Raw genomic sequence first — 18447 nt, 5'->3', positions numbered from 1 at the left:
AACATTAATTACTCATTTCCCTAAACTTATCAGCTGCAGTTTAGAACTTGATCATCAACAACTTCTGAAATATGGGAAACCTTCATCTTTTCTCTCTCTGATTGTGAACTTCTCAACCAGGGCAAAGGAAATAAAGGACGACATAGGAGGCAGAGACAACGCTTGGTAAATGTCCTTGAACAACAGATCAGAATAAACCCAGAAACGTTACTTCACTTCAGCCCCAACTAAATTAAAATGTCTAACCTTGCAAAATACAAACATAACTTTATAAAAAAAAGATTTAATGAAACATAATCCTAAATTAAAAGATTGTGAATATAAACACACTGAATGAACCACGTTTTGCACCCACAATATGCCTCATTTAACTAAAAGCATGCATTGATCCTGATGTCCATCTGCTTCTCACTGTAATATTAACAGATTACATTTGCTTGCTCGTTGATGTGTTCCAGTTATTCCAGTTATTCACACGTGATAAATAATGCTGTGCCACAATTCCTTCCTGTTATAATTGCTATTTCCTTTTTATCCTAAGACAAGTGAAGAGGCCAGGCAAGACGAAGAAGACGAGTTTTATAACGGCGAGGATTACAGTTATGAATACGAGGTAGGCAGCTGCAATAATAAATCAGTAATTGATGCACCGTTGGAAGCTTAATTTTAATGTGATGCTGATGATGTGGGGTTGTTCCTCATTTAGAGAATTGTGAGCGCCTTCTTGTTAACAGCCCTGCCAAACTCATCATCCAGTCACCTGCATTTTTTTTTGTTTTTTCTTTTTTTCTTCGTAGCAGTATCTCTGGAGACTGAATTATATCTGCGCCCACACAAATGCTGCAGAGATCTGATTAATGACACACCCACTACCTAATCTTAATTATTACGAATAAATTAGTTTGTCATTACAGCCCACTTCATCCGCTCTCCACATCATCTACCGTGGGCTTGAGTGTTTAAAAGTTATGACGAGATTTTTTATTATTTTTTTTTCAAAATAGGAAGAACTCACCACAATTGACCCCTTAATCCCTCGGGACTTCGGGGAAAACAGACAGGTAAATATTCTCTCATCTGTTTCAGCTGGACTGGGTACAAATGTTATGATTCATTTTTAATGTGACATGTGTTCAATTTCTTTAACATGCGCAGCTTGAAGTCCAAACAGATGAATTTCCCCATCCAGTGGATGATAAGGTGATCATTTGTAGCCCAATAGCTAACTAAAAGTAATAAACATTTCTGTTTTACCTGAACAATAATACATTTGTGTTGCTTTTGATTTGTAAGGAACAATTGCCCACACCCAGTCCTGCCCAGGTCGAGACCTTAAGTCAACCTATAACAGTCTTCTCAGACAGAGAAACGGATGCACAGGTGAAACAAATGTTGTGCTATCTTTGGTATTTATCTTTTGATCATTTTTATTCATTCAAGCACAAAACAAGTCAGGGACCTCTGCCAGGTTCCACTAAGAGTGAAATTACAGAGGGAAGTGTTTTAATTGTATGGACACGCAGTTCTTTATTATAAAGCAGAAAGAGAAGAAATCACCCACTGAGTGCCAACATAAAGTCAGTGCACAGCTACCTGCTGTGCTTCACCTTGCACATTCTTCACCATTTGTCCCCTCCTAGGTTATCTTGCCAACCACAGAGTCACCCTCTCGACCCTCTGATGATATAGAGAAGGTATTCCTGGGCAGCTCGGTGCTCATGAGAAATATAGGGCATTGTTTACTTTTTCTTTCTTTGTATTTTGCTTGACTTTCCAAGTGACATTTTAACTTTAAAATTCTGATGTGTCTTTTCAGTCTACACCTCCTTCGGCAACAGAAGAACCAGATCAGGTGGAGTTTTCATTTTAAGTTCTACAGGCTTCCGTCTTAAAGATCTTTGCATGCCTTGGACTGAAAAACTTTATTTGCACTTATGCACAAGGGTCCTGAAATTGATCTGCAAGTGCTTGAATAAAACAGCGAATGGGCTTAACTGCAGTTGTCAATAAATAAACCATAAGCAGCACTTTCATCATTTTCAAGACCCCTTTCTTTCTTCTGCTTTTGATGAAAATTTCACCAGTGCAAAATAATGCAAGTGTTTGTTTAAGGCTGATGTGAATACATGACCAAACATGACCAAAGCATGAGCGGCATACTTTTAGCATGATTTCTCTAAAGCTTGTCTGAATGCAAATGAGCAGAAAATATAGTCCAGCTGTTCATGAATGATTTACTGAGAAAAGAAATCCAGAGAGTTACTTTTAATACTTTCTCTCTCTCGTTTTTTTAAACAGGAAATCTCTTAATTCCCGAGAGACTGAGACTATAGAGTCTTAATCATTCATAAGAAAGCACTACACGGAGAGTGCGAATAAACTGTGAACCGTTTTCTCTGGTGATGAACCCTGAACAACGTCGTTTCATGAGGGGGGACTTCTTTCCGCACAGAGACAATGTCACTCACCAAAAAATACCGTATACATTACCAGAGTGTTTTTCTCTTGTTGTGGCTCATAGAAAATTAGGCACCTGAAAACTGTCCTCGTATGTAGGTTGTGTTTTTTTAAGCTTGGTCAGTGTAAAAACCAGTGTAGCTTTACTTACCTGCCAGAAACTCCTAATTTATTTATGACAAGTATTTTTCAGTAAATAAAATAGAAGTAAGCTTTCTTCAACATGACAACAATTTGCATACATACTTCAGGAAATACAGACATTTTATTTATTAAAACATGGAAATACTAAGGGTTTCTTACTTTACCATACCCTGTGAATACCATAGATAATATTTAGAATCTAGTTTTACTATAAACACATATGTAGCCAGATCAAACACTTGTTACGCTGGTGAAATTTATCTTTATAATTATATTGTCTGTGTTTAACCTCTCTGTGCATGTGTGCTTAAGTAAAAGTGACTTTCTAAACAACTCTGTGTCTTCCTCCTTTTTTCTCATCGTACAGTACTCCACAAAAGTCTTGAGCCACCCCTGATTTCTTTATATTTTGCTTCCAAGGAGCCAGACTTTCTTCTCATATTTAAAAGTCCTCTTGAGCAATAGTTCTCATCGCTTTCTGAAGTTTCTTGTGAAGGTTTTCTTTGGACATTGACTGCTTTTTCACTCATTTTTAGTGTAGTCTTGTACCTTAATATGCATTTTTGTTTGTTAAGCTACTTCACGCTGAACTGTTAATTATCCAAGCATAAAATAGCACCGAACTCAAGAGGTGAGCCAGCGTTGTATCTTGAATTTGACAAAATTTGAATATACATAAAATGATAATTCCCGAAGATGTTTTAGTTAAAAACCTGCATATCTTTGCAGTGCAGGGTGTTCTGAAAGAATCTGAGAAACCAGACAAGAAACACACACACACACACACACACACACACACACACACACACACACACACACACAAACTATGCAGTAGATGTCTGTATCTGAAAGTCGTGTCCTTAAGAATCAGGAAAAATCCAGCAAAGACACCTGGTCGTTCAGTTGATCCATCTGTTTAACTTAGAACTTTTTATTGTCATTGTACAGTTGCTTGCACAATGAAATTATGTAACAAGACCACAAGGTGTCAAAGTAAAAGACAATATACAGATATATAAGACAAACTACAGGAACACTATCCATCCATCTGCTTATCCTTTTTTCAGGGTCGCGGGAGCCTATCCCAGCTGTCTTAGGGCACCCTGGACAGGTCGCCACACTGTCACAGAGCTAACGTATAGAAACAGACAACCATTTGCCCTCACATTCACACCAATGGGAATTTAGAGTTTTCAATTAACCTAATCCCACGTCTTTGGACTGTGGGAGGAAGCCAGAGGATCGGGGGAGAACTTGCAAACTCTACACAGAAAGACTGCAGACCGATGGAGAAATTGAATTCAGGACCTTCTTGCTGTGAGGCCACGGTGCTAACCACTGTGCTGCCCTACTATGTACACTAGAGTGCAATAAATAATAAGTAAGGGTGGAAGGGCTATGGAAATTGCAGATCTGCCAAAATATTGCACAAGGGGAAAAAAAGACACATTAACATAATAAATACAGAAAAGCAGCAACAGAATGCTAGTATGATTAAAGAATTGGTTCCGTGGAAGTAAATAAGTAGTTCAGAATAACAAAGAAAGCAGTGAGTATATCTGAAGGGGGCACCCAGATTTGAACTGGGGACCTCTTGATCTGCAGTCAAATGCTCTACCACTGAGCTATACCCCCACCGATACCTGAAGCCTCATCAGAAAGAAGCCATTCTTAAGGGAGGATGGCAAAGAACTGGACTGAAAACCAGTGACAACAGGTCTGATTAAGAGATGAAACAAACTTTAGAATTTTTGGTAAGTAATCATCATTATCTGTGGAGGAGGTCAGGAAAGCAGTACAACAGTGAATATCTACAGCCATCTGTAAAACATGGTGGAGGCTCTGTCATGGTTTAGGGTTGCATTTCAGCCACTGGTGACCTTGTCCGATTTTGATCCACTATGCAATAACATCAGAAGGAAAGTTTCTGATTGGCAAACAGTCATGATTGTCCTTCCCAGAGCCCAGACCTGTTGAAGACAGTAAATATTCAAAGAAGAGCTTTGAATGCTCTTCCAGAAGCCTGGACAATTTCTGGCTGTGTTAAAAAATAAAGATGATAATAGCAAATGGACTTTCACCCTTTTAAGAATTGTACAAACTGAAAACACAATGTCAGATGCTGTGTTTTTGTGTATGCCTGCACATGTTTGTTTCCCATTTTCCTCAAACAATATAAAGAAATTAGAGGTGGCTCAGCACTTACAAAGTATATAAACATCAATCATCATAAATGATTTGCTAAATTTGCTTATGAAGGCTCTGTGGGAGATGGAAGTGCCTCAACCTGAAATCAGGGTGAAAAGAGGAACATTTTGGCCTGACTCCATGGTAAGCATCACCTGTTTTTGTAGAAGACTAATGAATGATTTTTTTTTTTTTTAAATCATGAAGTAAAATCTGTATGTTTCAGGCGTTCATGCCAGGTGCCCCAGGAGGACGAAATCGGTTTAAGAAGGCACAGCAAGTACTAATTTTCATCTGATAGTTCCATGTTTTAAAAAATTTAAATCAATTTGCATCTAAAAAAAGTGTTGCTTTGTACTCATTTAAATTACAGCACATCTCCTCTGGAGCTCAGGGTTACAAAATCTGGAGCGTAAGTCTGTTTTCAACAGTAGAGGTCAAGTGTTTATCCAAATCCAGATGGATAGATGACTTACAAATACGCTGATTTGTGTTTTTAGAAGGATGAAAAAGAAAATCCAGGCCTTCAGACACACAGCCGGAGTGAGAGACAAGAAGCACGAGAGAGATGGAGATACATCGATACAGAGACAGAGGTTCCCACAGAAACAATAGGTGGAGGAGAGGAAGAGACAAAAGCGGAAGTGGAAGATTGGGGAATGGAAAAAGAGAAAGAGTTAATGCCTGATTTAAAACCAGTCCCTGATCCAGTCTATGAGGAGGAGGAGAGAAGTGGAGACAATGACTGGGAGACAGAGGAAGGTGTAGATCAAGAGAAGGAAGAAGAGAAGGAGGACTTGGAGATGGAGAGAGAGAGGGATAGGCTGGAGATGGAGAGAGAAAGACAGGAACTGGAGAAAGAGAGGGAGGCCGAGCAGGAGAGGGAAAAAATGGAAAGCGAAAGAGAACTGGAGCGGCAGAGGGAGGAATGGGAGAGGATGAGGGAGGAGATAGAGAGGAGGAGAGAGGGAAATTACGATGAAGAAGCTGGACTGCCGTACCCATATCCCCCGGGGTATTATTTACTGAAGGTAAGGGCAAAAGAGTAAAATGTAAACATGTTACACTTTTCTTGAAATGTTCGATGACTGTTTTACAAATGAGCTGTTTATAGACATGATGATGATCACTGACTGTCTTTTTTGTGCAACAGGGACAGCCAGGTGAAAATGGAAAACCAGGACAAAAGGTGACAAGATTTTGAATGTTATGATAAAACTTTATTGAAAAGATTAAAAAGGGGATAAAGCCATCAAAATTTGCAACAGGTGGCTCAAGCCTTGCAAGAAAAAAAATAGTATTATTTAGCTGTTAAGAGTCATTGATCCATCACGTTTGCCGCAGTTGCTAGCTAGTTTATGCCTCTAAAATTTGTTAGCTGTGTGTGACTGATATTCTTCCATCCTAGTGATAAATATTGCCCAACATCAACCTTGAACCAACCCTTTGAAATAAAAGATATCTATGCTGAAATGACCGAGTCGCTGATACTTTCCCACTGATTTCAAGCATTATTTTTATTATCATCTTAAGATCACAAAGCAAGAATGACACATGTCCCCACATGAAATGTTCCACCAGTTCATAAAAATATCATGGATGCTCCCCCTCCTCCCAACACTGCATCTGTAAATGACATCAGAGCTCAGGGAGAGCTTCCCTCCCGTCTCGCCTGTCACTGAATCTGGTTGAGTCCAGGGCTTTGATGTCCCTCCTGCTCTATTTCTGTATGACTTTGAGACAGTAGATTAAAGCAGACATTAATAATTCCCCTTGTTAAACATGCTGACAAATCCTGTTTTTTTTTTTATTTCAAATTCCTCCGAGTTAGTTTATTTTGGCACATGAAAAGGATGTGTCACGGTGCACTCCGTTATTGTAACTCATTTCTATGCACTCTTCAGGGCGAAATTGGTGAAAAGGGACAGAAGGTAAATATATAAAGATTTAACTTTGCTTTTTAAATTTTAATGATGGTGACTGCGCAGATGTGTTCATCTGTTTTGTTATTTTTAGGGGGAGCCGGGCATCGGTCACAGAGGGCCAGAGGGTCAGGCTGGTCCTCCTGGACAGAAGGTAAAATTTCTATTTCTCTGCTCATCCCTTATGGGGACTTTAAAGACTGATTTTAATGTTATTAGACTGACTGTCAGAACTGTTTCAAGTGTGCTAACGTAATAAATAACATAAGTGTTTAATCAACTAGCCTTTTAACCTTTTAATATCATAAACTGCATTAGCTGATAGCTGTCATCCAGATATGGGGGGGGGGGGGGGGGGTTACTGATGGTTACTGGTCTGTACACCAGTTGAACTAAAAATCTTAATACATTTATTTGACCACCTGTCATAAAAACATAAAAATACTAATCTTTTAGAAGTTTATTTAAAAAATGTTATTACATTATTAGATTATTATATCGTTATTTATTTTTTAAACATAACTTAAAAAACGAATATTTTATATGGCCTCCATTAGTCTTGATAACAGCTTGCATTCTTGATGCCATTGTTTTTATGTACTTGTCCCTTTTTTCGTTGAGTTCCAAATAGTTTCCAGGTGTTAATACGGACTTTGAATGTCTTTGTCTTTGAATCCGCTACATTATGTCTCGTCTTATGTGTCTAAGGTTCCACATCTAGCATCATGAAGTACTTTAATGTGGACTCATTCCCTTTCAGTGAGCATTTTACCAGTTTAAACTGAAGTAAAGAATTTCAAAATGAATTGTTTTAATGAATGAAATGAAATGTTTTAATATCCAAATTTGAGCCGGCATGCTGGACATTCAAGCACTAAATGATTTTTCTGTTTAGAAATGGTAAATGGCCTGCATTTGTATAGCGCTTTACTCAGTCCTTAAGGACCCCAAAGCGCTTCACACTACATTCAGTCATTCACCCATTCACACACACATTCACACACTGGTGATGGCAAGCTACACTGTAACTACAGCTGCCCTGGGGCGCACTGACAGAGGCGAGGCTGCCAGACACTGGTGCCACCGGGCCCTCTGACCACCACCAGTAGGCAAACATGGGGTCAGTATCTTGCCCAAGGATATTTGGCATGCAGCCAGGAGGCAGCCTGGGATCGAACCACCGACCTTCTGATTAGTGCAACTAATGAACTGCAATTTGTCATCTTAATCAGAAAAATAATGATGTTCTTTACTATTTTTCATGTTTTTTTGTAAAACAGTACATTTGAAAATTGGACAACAACAATAATTATATTTTAGCATTCAAAATATCATTTTGATTAAAGAGTTTGTGAATAATGGTGGATTAAGCATTACAAAAACATAACAAGTGGATTTAGTAATTGCCAATAGTTTTAATTTAGGTTAGCATAGACCTTATAATGGTGGGCTGTGAAATACATTTAAGAGCTCTCTCTCCATACATATATATATATATATATATATATATATATATATATATATATATATATATATATATATATATATATATATATACACACACATACATATACACACACACACATGTCCTAGTAAATTAATTAGCCCCCACAGACTTCCATAGCATTCACTTTGAATGACTTCAATTCACATCACACTTTTAATTTGGAGCATTTAATTGACTCAGTGACTCATTCAAAATTATGTTTGAGCTTTTAATTTGATAAAGGCAAGAAGGACCTTACTTCAAAGCAATTATTCAAAAGTAATAGAAAAGCTGAATAACAACATTACAAGAGACAAGTGACCTCTGATGATGTGCTCATCTTCAAACACTGAATTTTTTCTCTTTTTTTCCTGTATCCTTATTTTCTGCCATGGTGTTGCCTCAGGGTGAGCCCGGCGAGCCAGGTCCTCCAGGTGCTCAGGGCATTCAGGGAATCCCTGGCAATCCAAGCATTCAGGGCCCCACAGGTCTTAGGGGTCTTCCAGGGGACCCAGGAGAGGCAGGTAGAGAGGTATGTCACCATACATTATCTTACAATGACCCTTAAACTCTTTTGAATGCCAATACAATATAATAAATGAAATGATCTAACAAATGAAATAATCTTCGAGAGAAGATTCATTCTCACAAAGATTCGAGAGAATCTTCGTGAGAATGAATTAATAAGAAGAGGTATAGACAGAGAAGGTTATAAGTATTACCTCACTGCTTAAATAATAATGATGAGGTATGATGTTTGTGTTGATATTAGGGCAGCCGAGGTAAAAGAGGGAAGAATGGCTCCCCAGGATCTCCTGGACCTCGAGGACCGCCAGGACCTCATGTATAGAAAACTTAACATATCATTTCTGTCTTTTAGGTTGTTTATTTCTATGCCAACCTTCTACGCTAAAAATCACTGCTTGTTACAATTTTGTTTTTCATTTTATACTTTTGTTTCTCTCTGTTTTATTGCTGGCTGAAAATGAGTCCAATTTCTTTTCGTACCACCTGATAGGGTATTCCTGGCATACCTGGAGAAAAAGGAGAAAAGGTAAGTACTAATATTATGCACAGTTGTGTAAGCCAAACTTAAAGGATGGTGTTATTGTTATTTTAACATAAATCTATTTGCCTCATACTACAATTAAGCAGTTTTTGCCACTTCAGAAATGATCATTTTCCCTTCTTCATTTTACCAGGGTGACAGTATACCAGGTAAACCTGGTGAGAGAGGCGTAGTTGGCCTCCCAGGTAAAAGGGTAAGTTCCTTTTTACATATTTGACATTTGGTGACTATGTTGTTGGTGATGTTTAGACCAGACAGGAACTGTAGTTTTTAATCTTTTTATAATAACAAAAAATCAGCGTTGCCATGTTTGCTTATGCAGGAAAATGTTTCTTTTCAGGGTGACAAGGGCTCTCCAGGTGTTAAAGGAGCTCCTGGGCCCATAGTAAGCAACTTTTCAAAACCACACAATTGAGCATGAAGTTTTATATAAAACCCTTAGTGACATAGAAAAATACACTATCTTTCACCCTTCTTATAAAAACAGGGTCTTAAAGGACTGAGTGGGAGCAAAGGTGAAAAGGTGAGCTGTTGCCATGACTGATGAATCAGTGACGTTTCTTGTTTTCATCTTTTTTAAATCAATTTTCTGAATTTTTTTTTATTAGACGTCTTAGATTACAGCTAATGAGACTTTAATATAGAAAATTACATATATTTTATATTTAAAGGACTATACCACCAAGTGCAAACTGAAAACTCTGTGTTGCACTTCATGCAAACGGCACTCAGGCTATGCTGCGTCCAGCTTACCAGGCTCTGAAATACAGTGAACTGAAATTGCTGTCGTGTTGCTTGAAGCGCCTCAAAACTATGTGACACAGTAGAGTCAAAAAATATTATTTAAGTTGATGTGCATCTTTGTTTCTTATCGGCACTAACACTGTTAACAATGTATAATTACAGCAAGAGACACACAGTGTGCATATTAGGACAATGTTTCCATTCATGCATCCATCACTGTTGACTGCAGGGAGGATAGATGGACTCAGTTTATCTGCGACATAAGCATGTTGTAATAGAACAAGATAGCGAGCATATATATTTGCATAAGTACTAGCTGCTTTTATCTGTGCAACCAAAGCAGTGAAATGAGTGACTGGATGTTTTTCTATTTACCCTGAGGATTTCTGTTAAACGAGTGCATGAAGCATGAAGCTGCTATAATTCTCAGGTGCCCGAACATCAATAAACAGCTGCTTGCGATTTATTTTTACTTGCACATGACTCACTGACATTAAGATGTGAATATTCTGCTCTATTACAGGCACATTTATGTTGCAATTGTAATTTCCCGTTTGTTTTTAAGTATCAGTGGGTACAGGCTGTGTTAAAAGTGGTGTCACTTGTTGGTCAGCCTGCATTCATATTTGTTTGTCTTCTCAGACAGTGTCGTAACTAAAGTTTTGCTGGATGATTTTATTATCTATGATGGTCATGTCAAAAACCAATAAAATCTCATCATGTTGTGCAGAACTAGCGTTCAACATATTTTATACTAGAACTACTACAATGTGCGTGCATTTTTCTTGTATTGAAATTGAAATCATCTTTTTTGAAAGTGGATTTAAAAATCAAGTTTTGTTTTCTTTTAGGGAGATCGTGGATCACCTGGAGTCAAAGGAGAAAGGGTATAATGAGTTTGTCTTGCTCTGTGGTTAAACACATTGAAAAAATGTGTGTCAAACAAGACATATGTAAGATTTACAGCTTTATACAAAGGTTAAAGTTCCAGTAATACTCATAATATAGATTTTTTCTTGTGCCTTTAAATCATAAATCATTTGTTTGCGGAATGCAAACAAATAATCAAAGAATAAAGTTGTTCTTTAAATTACAGCTGTTGTTGGAACTTAATCCTTATTCCTTGTGAGAGTAACCTCTTCTGACTTTACAGCTTTGTATTTACTGTATCTGTGGATATACTGTCATATTAAAATTAAAGTACACCCTCTTTCAGTTCAAAGGTTTTATGTATACATAGATAGGCTTTATGTGTGTGGCTCCATACTGTAGTCGTTTACACATTTGTTAAACAATGCAAAAGATCCTCAGTACAGGACCAGGAGGAAACACAAATCCCATGGGGGCTGCATCGGGATGCCCATTGGGTGTAAAAATGTGCCAAATCATAATACACAGAGCCATCTCCTGCAGCATTCCCTGTGAATAAAAGAGCAGACAAAGAAACTTAGAAACTTAAAAATAATTAGTTCCTCAGCAGCTCTTAATATTATGTAAATACAATTTCAGATGAACAGCAACACTTGAAATGTTACACTGTACCATTATTTATTTAACATATATTAACACATACTAAGCCAGACTGCAAAAGTAGTATGGGAAAAACCAACTATATTTGTTGAAGAACAGCTCTATTAATGTGCTGGCACAGCATTTGAGTCATGGTGAGGTCTGGACTTTTACTGAGCCATTGCAACACCTTGATTCTTTTCTTTTTCAGCACTTCTGTTGTAGATTTGCTGCTGTGCTTGGGATCATTGGCCTGGTGTATGACCCAGTTTTGGCCAACTGGGTAGCTGTTGGACAGATGGCCTCACAGTTGAATCTAGCCTATTTCTAGTCTATCTCTATTTGGTATACAACAGAGTTCATGGTTGACTCAATGACTGCAAGATACCTAGGTCCTGTAACTGTAAAACAATCCCAAATCCTTACCCCACCACCACCGTGCTTGACATGAATATGATGTTTTTGTGCTGAAGGCTGAAACTAAAAGAGGGTGTTCTTTATTTTTGAATGAGCTGTATTTACATTAGTTTCATACTGAGTGTACAACTGAATTCCTTTCTGCAGGGCAGTGTGCTTCAAATCCAAGGACCTCGTGGCTATAAGGGTTCCAAAGGACAGCCAGTGAGATCCCACTGACTTTTTTTCTATTACTCATTCCACTAAAATGAGTTTCAGTACAAAACATATTGAAACAACTCAAGCCATCTAACACATACACAATAAAAAGAGCTGAAAATATAAACTGTAAGCTTAAAAAAATGTGTGAAATTACACAAAAAAGCTTAATAAATTAGCATTGAAGAAGTGTGCGGGCATTTTGTTTCAGGGTGAGCGAGGTTCACCTGGTTTTGACGGGGATAAAGGAGAAAAAGGCGAGGACGGTCCTCCTGGGGTCAAGGTAATGAATTCAGATACAACGTTGTTTAGAGTTTGGAAAAGTTTGCAGGTTACAGAGTGTAGTACCAATCATGTCTTGCTTAAAAACATCTAAAATCTAACTAATTAAATGTTTTTAAAAGGGTGTAAAAGGTAATGCGGGTATAAAAGGTGCAATGGGAAGATTTGGAGCACGGGGCCCGGTAGGACAAAAAGTAAGTAAGTTAGGCATCAACATTAGTTCAAACATTCATTTCTGGCAGCTCTGTGTGTGAAATTGTCACGATTGTCTGCAGGGAGATCCAGGAGATCCTGGAGTCAATGGAGTGATGGTACTGACGTCTACGACATTTAAAGCCAATATTCAGTATTAATTTAAGATGTGATCAAGTGAGATAATAACAATTTAATTTGATTGAAGGGTCGAAATGGGGCTGATGGGCTGGATGGAGCCAAAGGGGATAAAGGAGACAATGGACTCCAAGGACAACAGGGTAATCAGGTACTCTAATGAGCAGTTTATAACTACTGACAGCACCTTTGATTTCTAAACATTCAAATACAGGTAATTTAGTTTGTCATTCTTTTATTTTTTCCATAGGGTGATCCAGGAGAACCTGGCTTACCAGGAGAAAAAGGGGAGAAAGGGGAGAAGGTGAAGAATTTCCATTTTCACATTGATTACTTTTTCCTAATTTGTCACCTGCTTGTGTATCTGTGTTTTAATGAATTAAGTGATGTGTTTCATGCTTTTACAGGGTTTCAGAGGTTTTCCTGGGCGCACTGGGAGCCTTGGCCTGAATGGAGAAAAGGTTATCCCTTAATTTGATTCTTATTAGATTAGTGAGCTGTGTTAGGTTATGTAGCGGTGCTATGTGAAAAACTTTCTATGCATACTCCATATATGTCCCTGCAAAACAGGGAGATATGGGGCTACCTGGCACCCCGGGCATACCTGGACTGAATGGGGTCACGGGACGCAAGGTAAGCGTTTAAGTGTGCCTTTATTTCCCCTACTAATTTCCCAAGCACGCACACACACACACACACACACACACAAATCAGTTACTGTTTCTCATTTTGTGAAATGTTAGGGGGACAAGGGAGAAGGGGGGATCAATGGTGTTGATGGTGATCCTGGAGTAAAAGGGGAAAAGGTTTGTCAATTCAAAGCCATATGACCTGTGATTTTTTTATCCTAGAGTTTATTTTCATATCTTATTAAAAGATTGTGATATCTGTTTATATTTATATAATGATGTAACTTTACAGTGGTTTAGTCACTGTGATCAAAATTTTCTTTTAATGAATTCAGGGTGCAGCAGGTTTCCCAGGTTTCCCAGGTTTCAAGGGGTCAGCAGGAAGTCCAGGAAGGGACGGTGATATGGGACCACCGGGACCGCCAGGGCCTCAAGGAGACAAAGGGCCTAAGGTACACTATACCCAACTCTTTAGGTACTTGTACTTGCTGATGAAACACAGGCTCATTATCAATAACACAGTCTAATTATCTCCAAGATACCTGCTGTTCCCCTGATCACGACTTCATTATCTCATGATAACAAATTAAAAGCAGTCTAGCGCTGTCTTTACTTTTCCAAGCACCTATTCACAAGTTACGTGTGTCATCAGTACCGTCATACAGAATCGTCACTTTTGTCTTTTAGAAATGTGATATTCATGAGATGCCCTCTACAAGCTGTCATCACACAATATCGGGGCCAAAAGTTAGAACTTATCAACAGATATTAACTTTTTATTTCAAGACTGGCACGCATTAGTGGAGTAGTTGATCACTACTTTAATGGGGTATGTTTTTACTCAACACTGAACATGAAGGCTACAGTCTTTAACTAAATGATGCAGTCACAATATAGTCACGTAACAAAAACTTGTCTTGGCAGCACTAAAAATGGGGCTAAATTAGAGGCTCCAGACATAAAGGCACAAATACGCAATGAAGTATGCAGTTGAGGGAAACATATTTCTATAAGTATATGCCCTATCAGAGTCTTATAATGTATATGTTTTTTAATTTAGCAGGTTCACTAAATTGGTAGTCCATTTATAGAAAAGAACGGGCACCTGTGCTTCGTACATAGCTTATATCACTTACTCACAAATACATTTTTGAACTTTAAAGCCCAACAAGAGAAGACTAAATATGTGACAGAACACAATGAGCAGGAGCTGAATTGATTACAGTCATCACCGTGTCTTTGTAAGAGAGTGGCACCAGCAGTGGATACAGCAGAGACATGTCCTCAATTAAAACACACACACACACACACTGAGAGGTCTATTTCTGTCTGCAGCTTTCAAGTAATATCTTACTCAATTAGCTCCTTTCAGCTACAATTACTGGACTCTCAGTGTTGACAGAGAGTGGCTGGAAACCTCTAATGAGGATATTCCAAGGATGTGCCTAATTGGTCTGTCTTTCATATTGTTTAGAAGTGAGTGATGAGGTGTGCTGCTATGGACATATTTTCTTGTTGTTGATGATTTAGAGGTGTTGTATTTAAAAATATATATTTTCCCTGTGTGCACTTGCATTTTTTGGTCAAACAGGGGGACAGGGGTAAAAGAGGCAGATCAAAGAAGTGTCAGAGTGGAGCACCAGGGACACCAGGACACAGAGGAGAAAATGTGAGACACACAGCACTCGCATCTCTACACAGCTTTCTTCGAGCACACTTGTAATTCAGAAACATCCCTTCATCTATACTATTTCCTGTAACTTTCACAGAGCTAAAGTATATAATTTTGCTTTATATTCATAATAAACAACATAAATATTCATTTAAAAGTACCATCCACATCCACATTGCTGGTGGTACAGGGTCCGTGTGTTTCTCCGACCAGAATCTGTGTTTAGTACTTTTGGCTAAACTTGGGAGGCAAAAATAAAACACAATGCTGAAGTACTAGTAAGGAAAACAGGTTGCTTAGAAGACGGGGACGAGGTCTGCGATGGTTGTTGTCCTCAAAGATATTTCGGTGCATAAAGATGGCAATTAAACAGCAATAAGACAGAGTCGGTCTGCTATCAGTTTGCAGTTGAATGCGTCAAGCATCTGTTTCTGATAATATGCCGATTAAGTGTGATAAATTGGGGAAAATGGCAAATCTGTTGCCATCTGTTGCAAATCTGTTGCTGTCTACATCCACAGAAATTCACATTAAACAGAAATTCACATTTACTTCTTCCATTCAGAGTCGAATAAAAACCTCAGATCTGAAACAGAAATTCCTCCACAAATAGTGACGTAGCTGTTGCAGTACGGTAATTTAACTGCAAAATTGTCACGGTCTGGCTGGCAGACCGTGGGGATGTGGGGAAAAGGAGGACCCAGGCGCGGTACTCTGTGTATAAACAGTGCGTTTATTTACAGTGATGGAAAGTAACAATAAACCCCAGTGTATTCCCCAGACTCCCGTGTCGTGTCTCCCTCGTGCTCTCTGCTCCCGTGTCAGCACCCCCCGGTGCTCGCTGCTCTCCCAAGCCTTCCACGCTCCACCTGTGGGAAACAATAGCGGCAGCTGTCAGGACACTTAGGAATGGCAGGCATACACTTTAAGACAAAACCTAGACGGGGTGACTAACGTGGAGTCTCATGCAATGATCCCGCGTCGGTGGGAGCTCCAAGACTCTCCTAAGTAGCTCCCCCGACGAGCCCTGATCAGCGGCAGGTGTGTGGCTTCGGGTGTGGCCAGTCCCTCTGCAGGGCCACACCCCTCAGGCCTGCAGGTGGCCGAGCTCCATCCTCCAGGCACACCCGCAGACATACACACCCATACCTCGCCTAAACATATGAGTGGGACACAGACTAACACAGCACAGAGAAACACACATATGTACACGCACAGAGAAGGGGAAACGACACCAAAAATACATAATAATACACAGGTCCATGACTGCCCAGGGATCCTGGGTCGCCCAGTCCCAGGACCCTGACAAAAATGACATAGGCACTCAGCAAAATTGCTGAAAAGTTACGTTCACCGATGCAGACTGACTCTGATTACTGTCAATCTGATTATGTTTTTAAATTACATGATAGATACAGTCCCGATCAGAAGTTTAAGACCACTTGAAAAATGGCAAAAAAATTATCATATTTTGCATGGTTGGATCTTAACAAGAAGAAATGGGAGTGAGACAAAATATTTTTTGGGCATACAGTTTATTGCAAGCAACGCTTAAATTGAAACAGGCTGTTTTACAGCTGATCAAAAGTTTAGGACCACATGCCTTTAAAAGGCCAAATCTGTGCAAAAATGTGGATTCATTGTCATTTTTTGTCAGGTAGTCACACAGTCATGACGTTCTGATGGCATTTCCTTTTTGAATGTGGTCGGGTTGTTGAACTGCATAAGCAGGGTCTCTCACAGCGCACCATCACTGCTGAGGTGGGACGCAGTAAGACAGTCATTTGGAATTTCTTAAATGATCCTGGGAGTTATGGAACAAAAAAGTAAAGTGGAAAACCTGAAAATAATTTCACCAGCAATGAGCTGGAGAATCTAACTGGCTGTCCGTCAAGACACTGGACAATCCTCGAACCAAATTAAGGCTGTTACTGGTGCTGACTGCAGCCCCATAACCATCAGACGGCATCTGAGACTGAAGGGCTTCTTGGCTGTCTTGAAAGGCCTCGTCTCCTTGAACGCAACAGAAATGATCCTTTGGACTTTGCAAGAGAGCACCAAACATGGGACACTGAAAGGGGGAAGAAAGTTTTATTCTCTAATGAGAAAGAATTTAACATTGATGATACAAGCAGATCCCACCTGAGATATTGTCTACGCGCCACAGTGGAGGGGGGCGCCATAATGGTCTGAGGTGCTTTTTCCTTCAGTGGAACAATGAGGTGTCAGGAGGTGCAGGGGCATCAAACACTATAGTTGCTGGCTATGTCCAGATGTTGCAGAGAGCATCCGTCATGACTGAGGGCCCTCGTCTGCGTGGTAATGACTGGGTTTTTCAACAGGACAACACTACAGTACACAATGCCTGCAGGACAAGGGACTTCTTCCAGGAGAATAACATCACTCTTTTGGACCATCCTGCATGTTTCCCTGATCTAAATCCAAATAAGAACCTTTGGGGATGGATGACAAGATGAATGAACACCAGCTCCATCGAGTAGATGCCCCTCATGCAGCCGTCTTCACTGCTTGCAGTTTCCACTCACCTCATGGAAACACTTGCATCAAGCATGCCACAACAAATTTTTGAAGTGATCAACAATAATGGTGGAACTACTCATTACTGAGTTCATGTTTTGAACTTTGATTTCTGTTTTGGGGGGGTGTTACAGGTTGTTTTTGGAGGTGTGGTCCTAAACTTTTGACCAGCTGTAAAACAGCCTATTTCAGTTTAAGCATTGTTTTCGATAAATTGCATGCTCAAAAAAATGTTTTGTCTCACTCCCGTTTCTTCTTGTTGCATGTTGAAGCTCTACTTGGAACCTTGTTAAGATCCAACCATGCAAAATGTGATATTTTTTTTGCCATTTTTTTAAGTGGTCTTAAACTTCTGATCAGGACTGTATTTGCAACCCTTCAACAATCTGTTTGAGAATGATTGAGTTAATAGAATAGAATTCAACTTTATTGTCATTGCACATGCACAGGTACAGGGCAACGAAATGCAGTTTGCATCCATCCAGAAGTGCTTTAGTGATATAGATATATTACAATATATATTAGCAATAATATAGATATGTGAGTATATTACAGAAATGGGTCTATTATGGTATGTTATAATGTACACGGTATGAAGTATGTTGTGAATATTCTATAACTATAAGTATGTACAGGCTGTAGTGAGTACAAGCTATGTACAGGATATGAACAGGATATAAATATGAAAAACTATACAGAATATGAAATAAATAACTTTACAGAATCTGGGATATACAGCTATACAGAAATGGGAACTATGGAAGTTGTAAACAGTTGTAGGATTAAAGATTATCGAATGTACAGAATGATTATTTACACAGAGCTATACAGTAGTGCAGTTAAGATAAGTGAGGGTGTAGATA

General features: G+C 39.0%; 1 protein-coding gene across 11 annotated transcripts in view; it reads left to right on the top strand.

The window, feature by feature from the left end:
• col7a1l (collagen type VII alpha 1-like) overlaps positions 1–18447 on the top strand; it is a 79189-nt gene that overhangs the window by 49457 nt on the left and 11285 nt on the right. For 8 of the 11 annotated variants that reach the window (XM_082509981.1, XM_082509982.1, XM_082509983.1 and 5 more), the window contains 32 exons: positions 121–165; positions 542–613; positions 1005–1061; positions 1156–1200; positions 1294–1380; positions 1641–1694; positions 1817–1852; positions 4861–4932; positions 5015–5068; positions 5162–5200; positions 5289–5819; positions 5942–5977; positions 6693–6719; positions 6805–6864; positions 8603–8728; positions 8969–9040; positions 9215–9250; positions 9399–9458; positions 9606–9650; positions 9753–9788; positions 10861–10896; positions 12083–12139; positions 12345–12416; positions 12538–12609; positions 12691–12726; positions 12816–12896; positions 12996–13049; positions 13153–13206; positions 13316–13378; positions 13489–13551; positions 13710–13826; positions 14966–15043. In XM_082509981.1, the coding sequence (XP_082366107.1) occupies positions 121–165; positions 542–613; positions 1005–1061; positions 1156–1200; positions 1294–1380; positions 1641–1694; positions 1817–1852; positions 4861–4932; positions 5015–5068; positions 5162–5200; positions 5289–5819; positions 5942–5977; positions 6693–6719; positions 6805–6864; positions 8603–8728; positions 8969–9040; positions 9215–9250; positions 9399–9458; positions 9606–9650; positions 9753–9788; positions 10861–10896; positions 12083–12139; positions 12345–12416; positions 12538–12609; positions 12691–12726; positions 12816–12896; positions 12996–13049; positions 13153–13206; positions 13316–13378; positions 13489–13551; positions 13710–13826; positions 14966–15043 (2373 nt within the window). The remainder of the gene's footprint in view (positions 1–120; positions 166–541; positions 614–1004; positions 1062–1155; positions 1201–1293; positions 1381–1640; positions 1695–1816; positions 1853–4860; positions 4933–5014; positions 5069–5161; positions 5201–5288; positions 5820–5941; positions 5978–6692; positions 6720–6804; positions 6865–8602; positions 8729–8968; positions 9041–9214; positions 9251–9398; positions 9459–9605; positions 9651–9752; positions 9789–10860; positions 10897–12082; positions 12140–12344; positions 12417–12537; positions 12610–12690; positions 12727–12815; positions 12897–12995; positions 13050–13152; positions 13207–13315; positions 13379–13488; positions 13552–13709; positions 13827–14965; positions 15044–18447) is intronic. The other 3 variants (XM_082509988.1, XM_082509986.1, XM_082509987.1) reach the window with 3 other exon arrangements.

The sequence above is a fragment of the Aulonocara stuartgranti genome (assembly GCF_965226115.1).
Source record: "Aulonocara stuartgranti genome assembly, chromosome: 17".
Taxonomy (NCBI): domain Eukaryota; kingdom Metazoa; phylum Chordata; class Actinopteri; order Cichliformes; family Cichlidae; genus Aulonocara; species Aulonocara stuartgranti.
The sequence above is the reverse complement of the archived record's forward strand: the minus strand, read 5'-3'. Positions and strand labels throughout refer to the sequence as shown.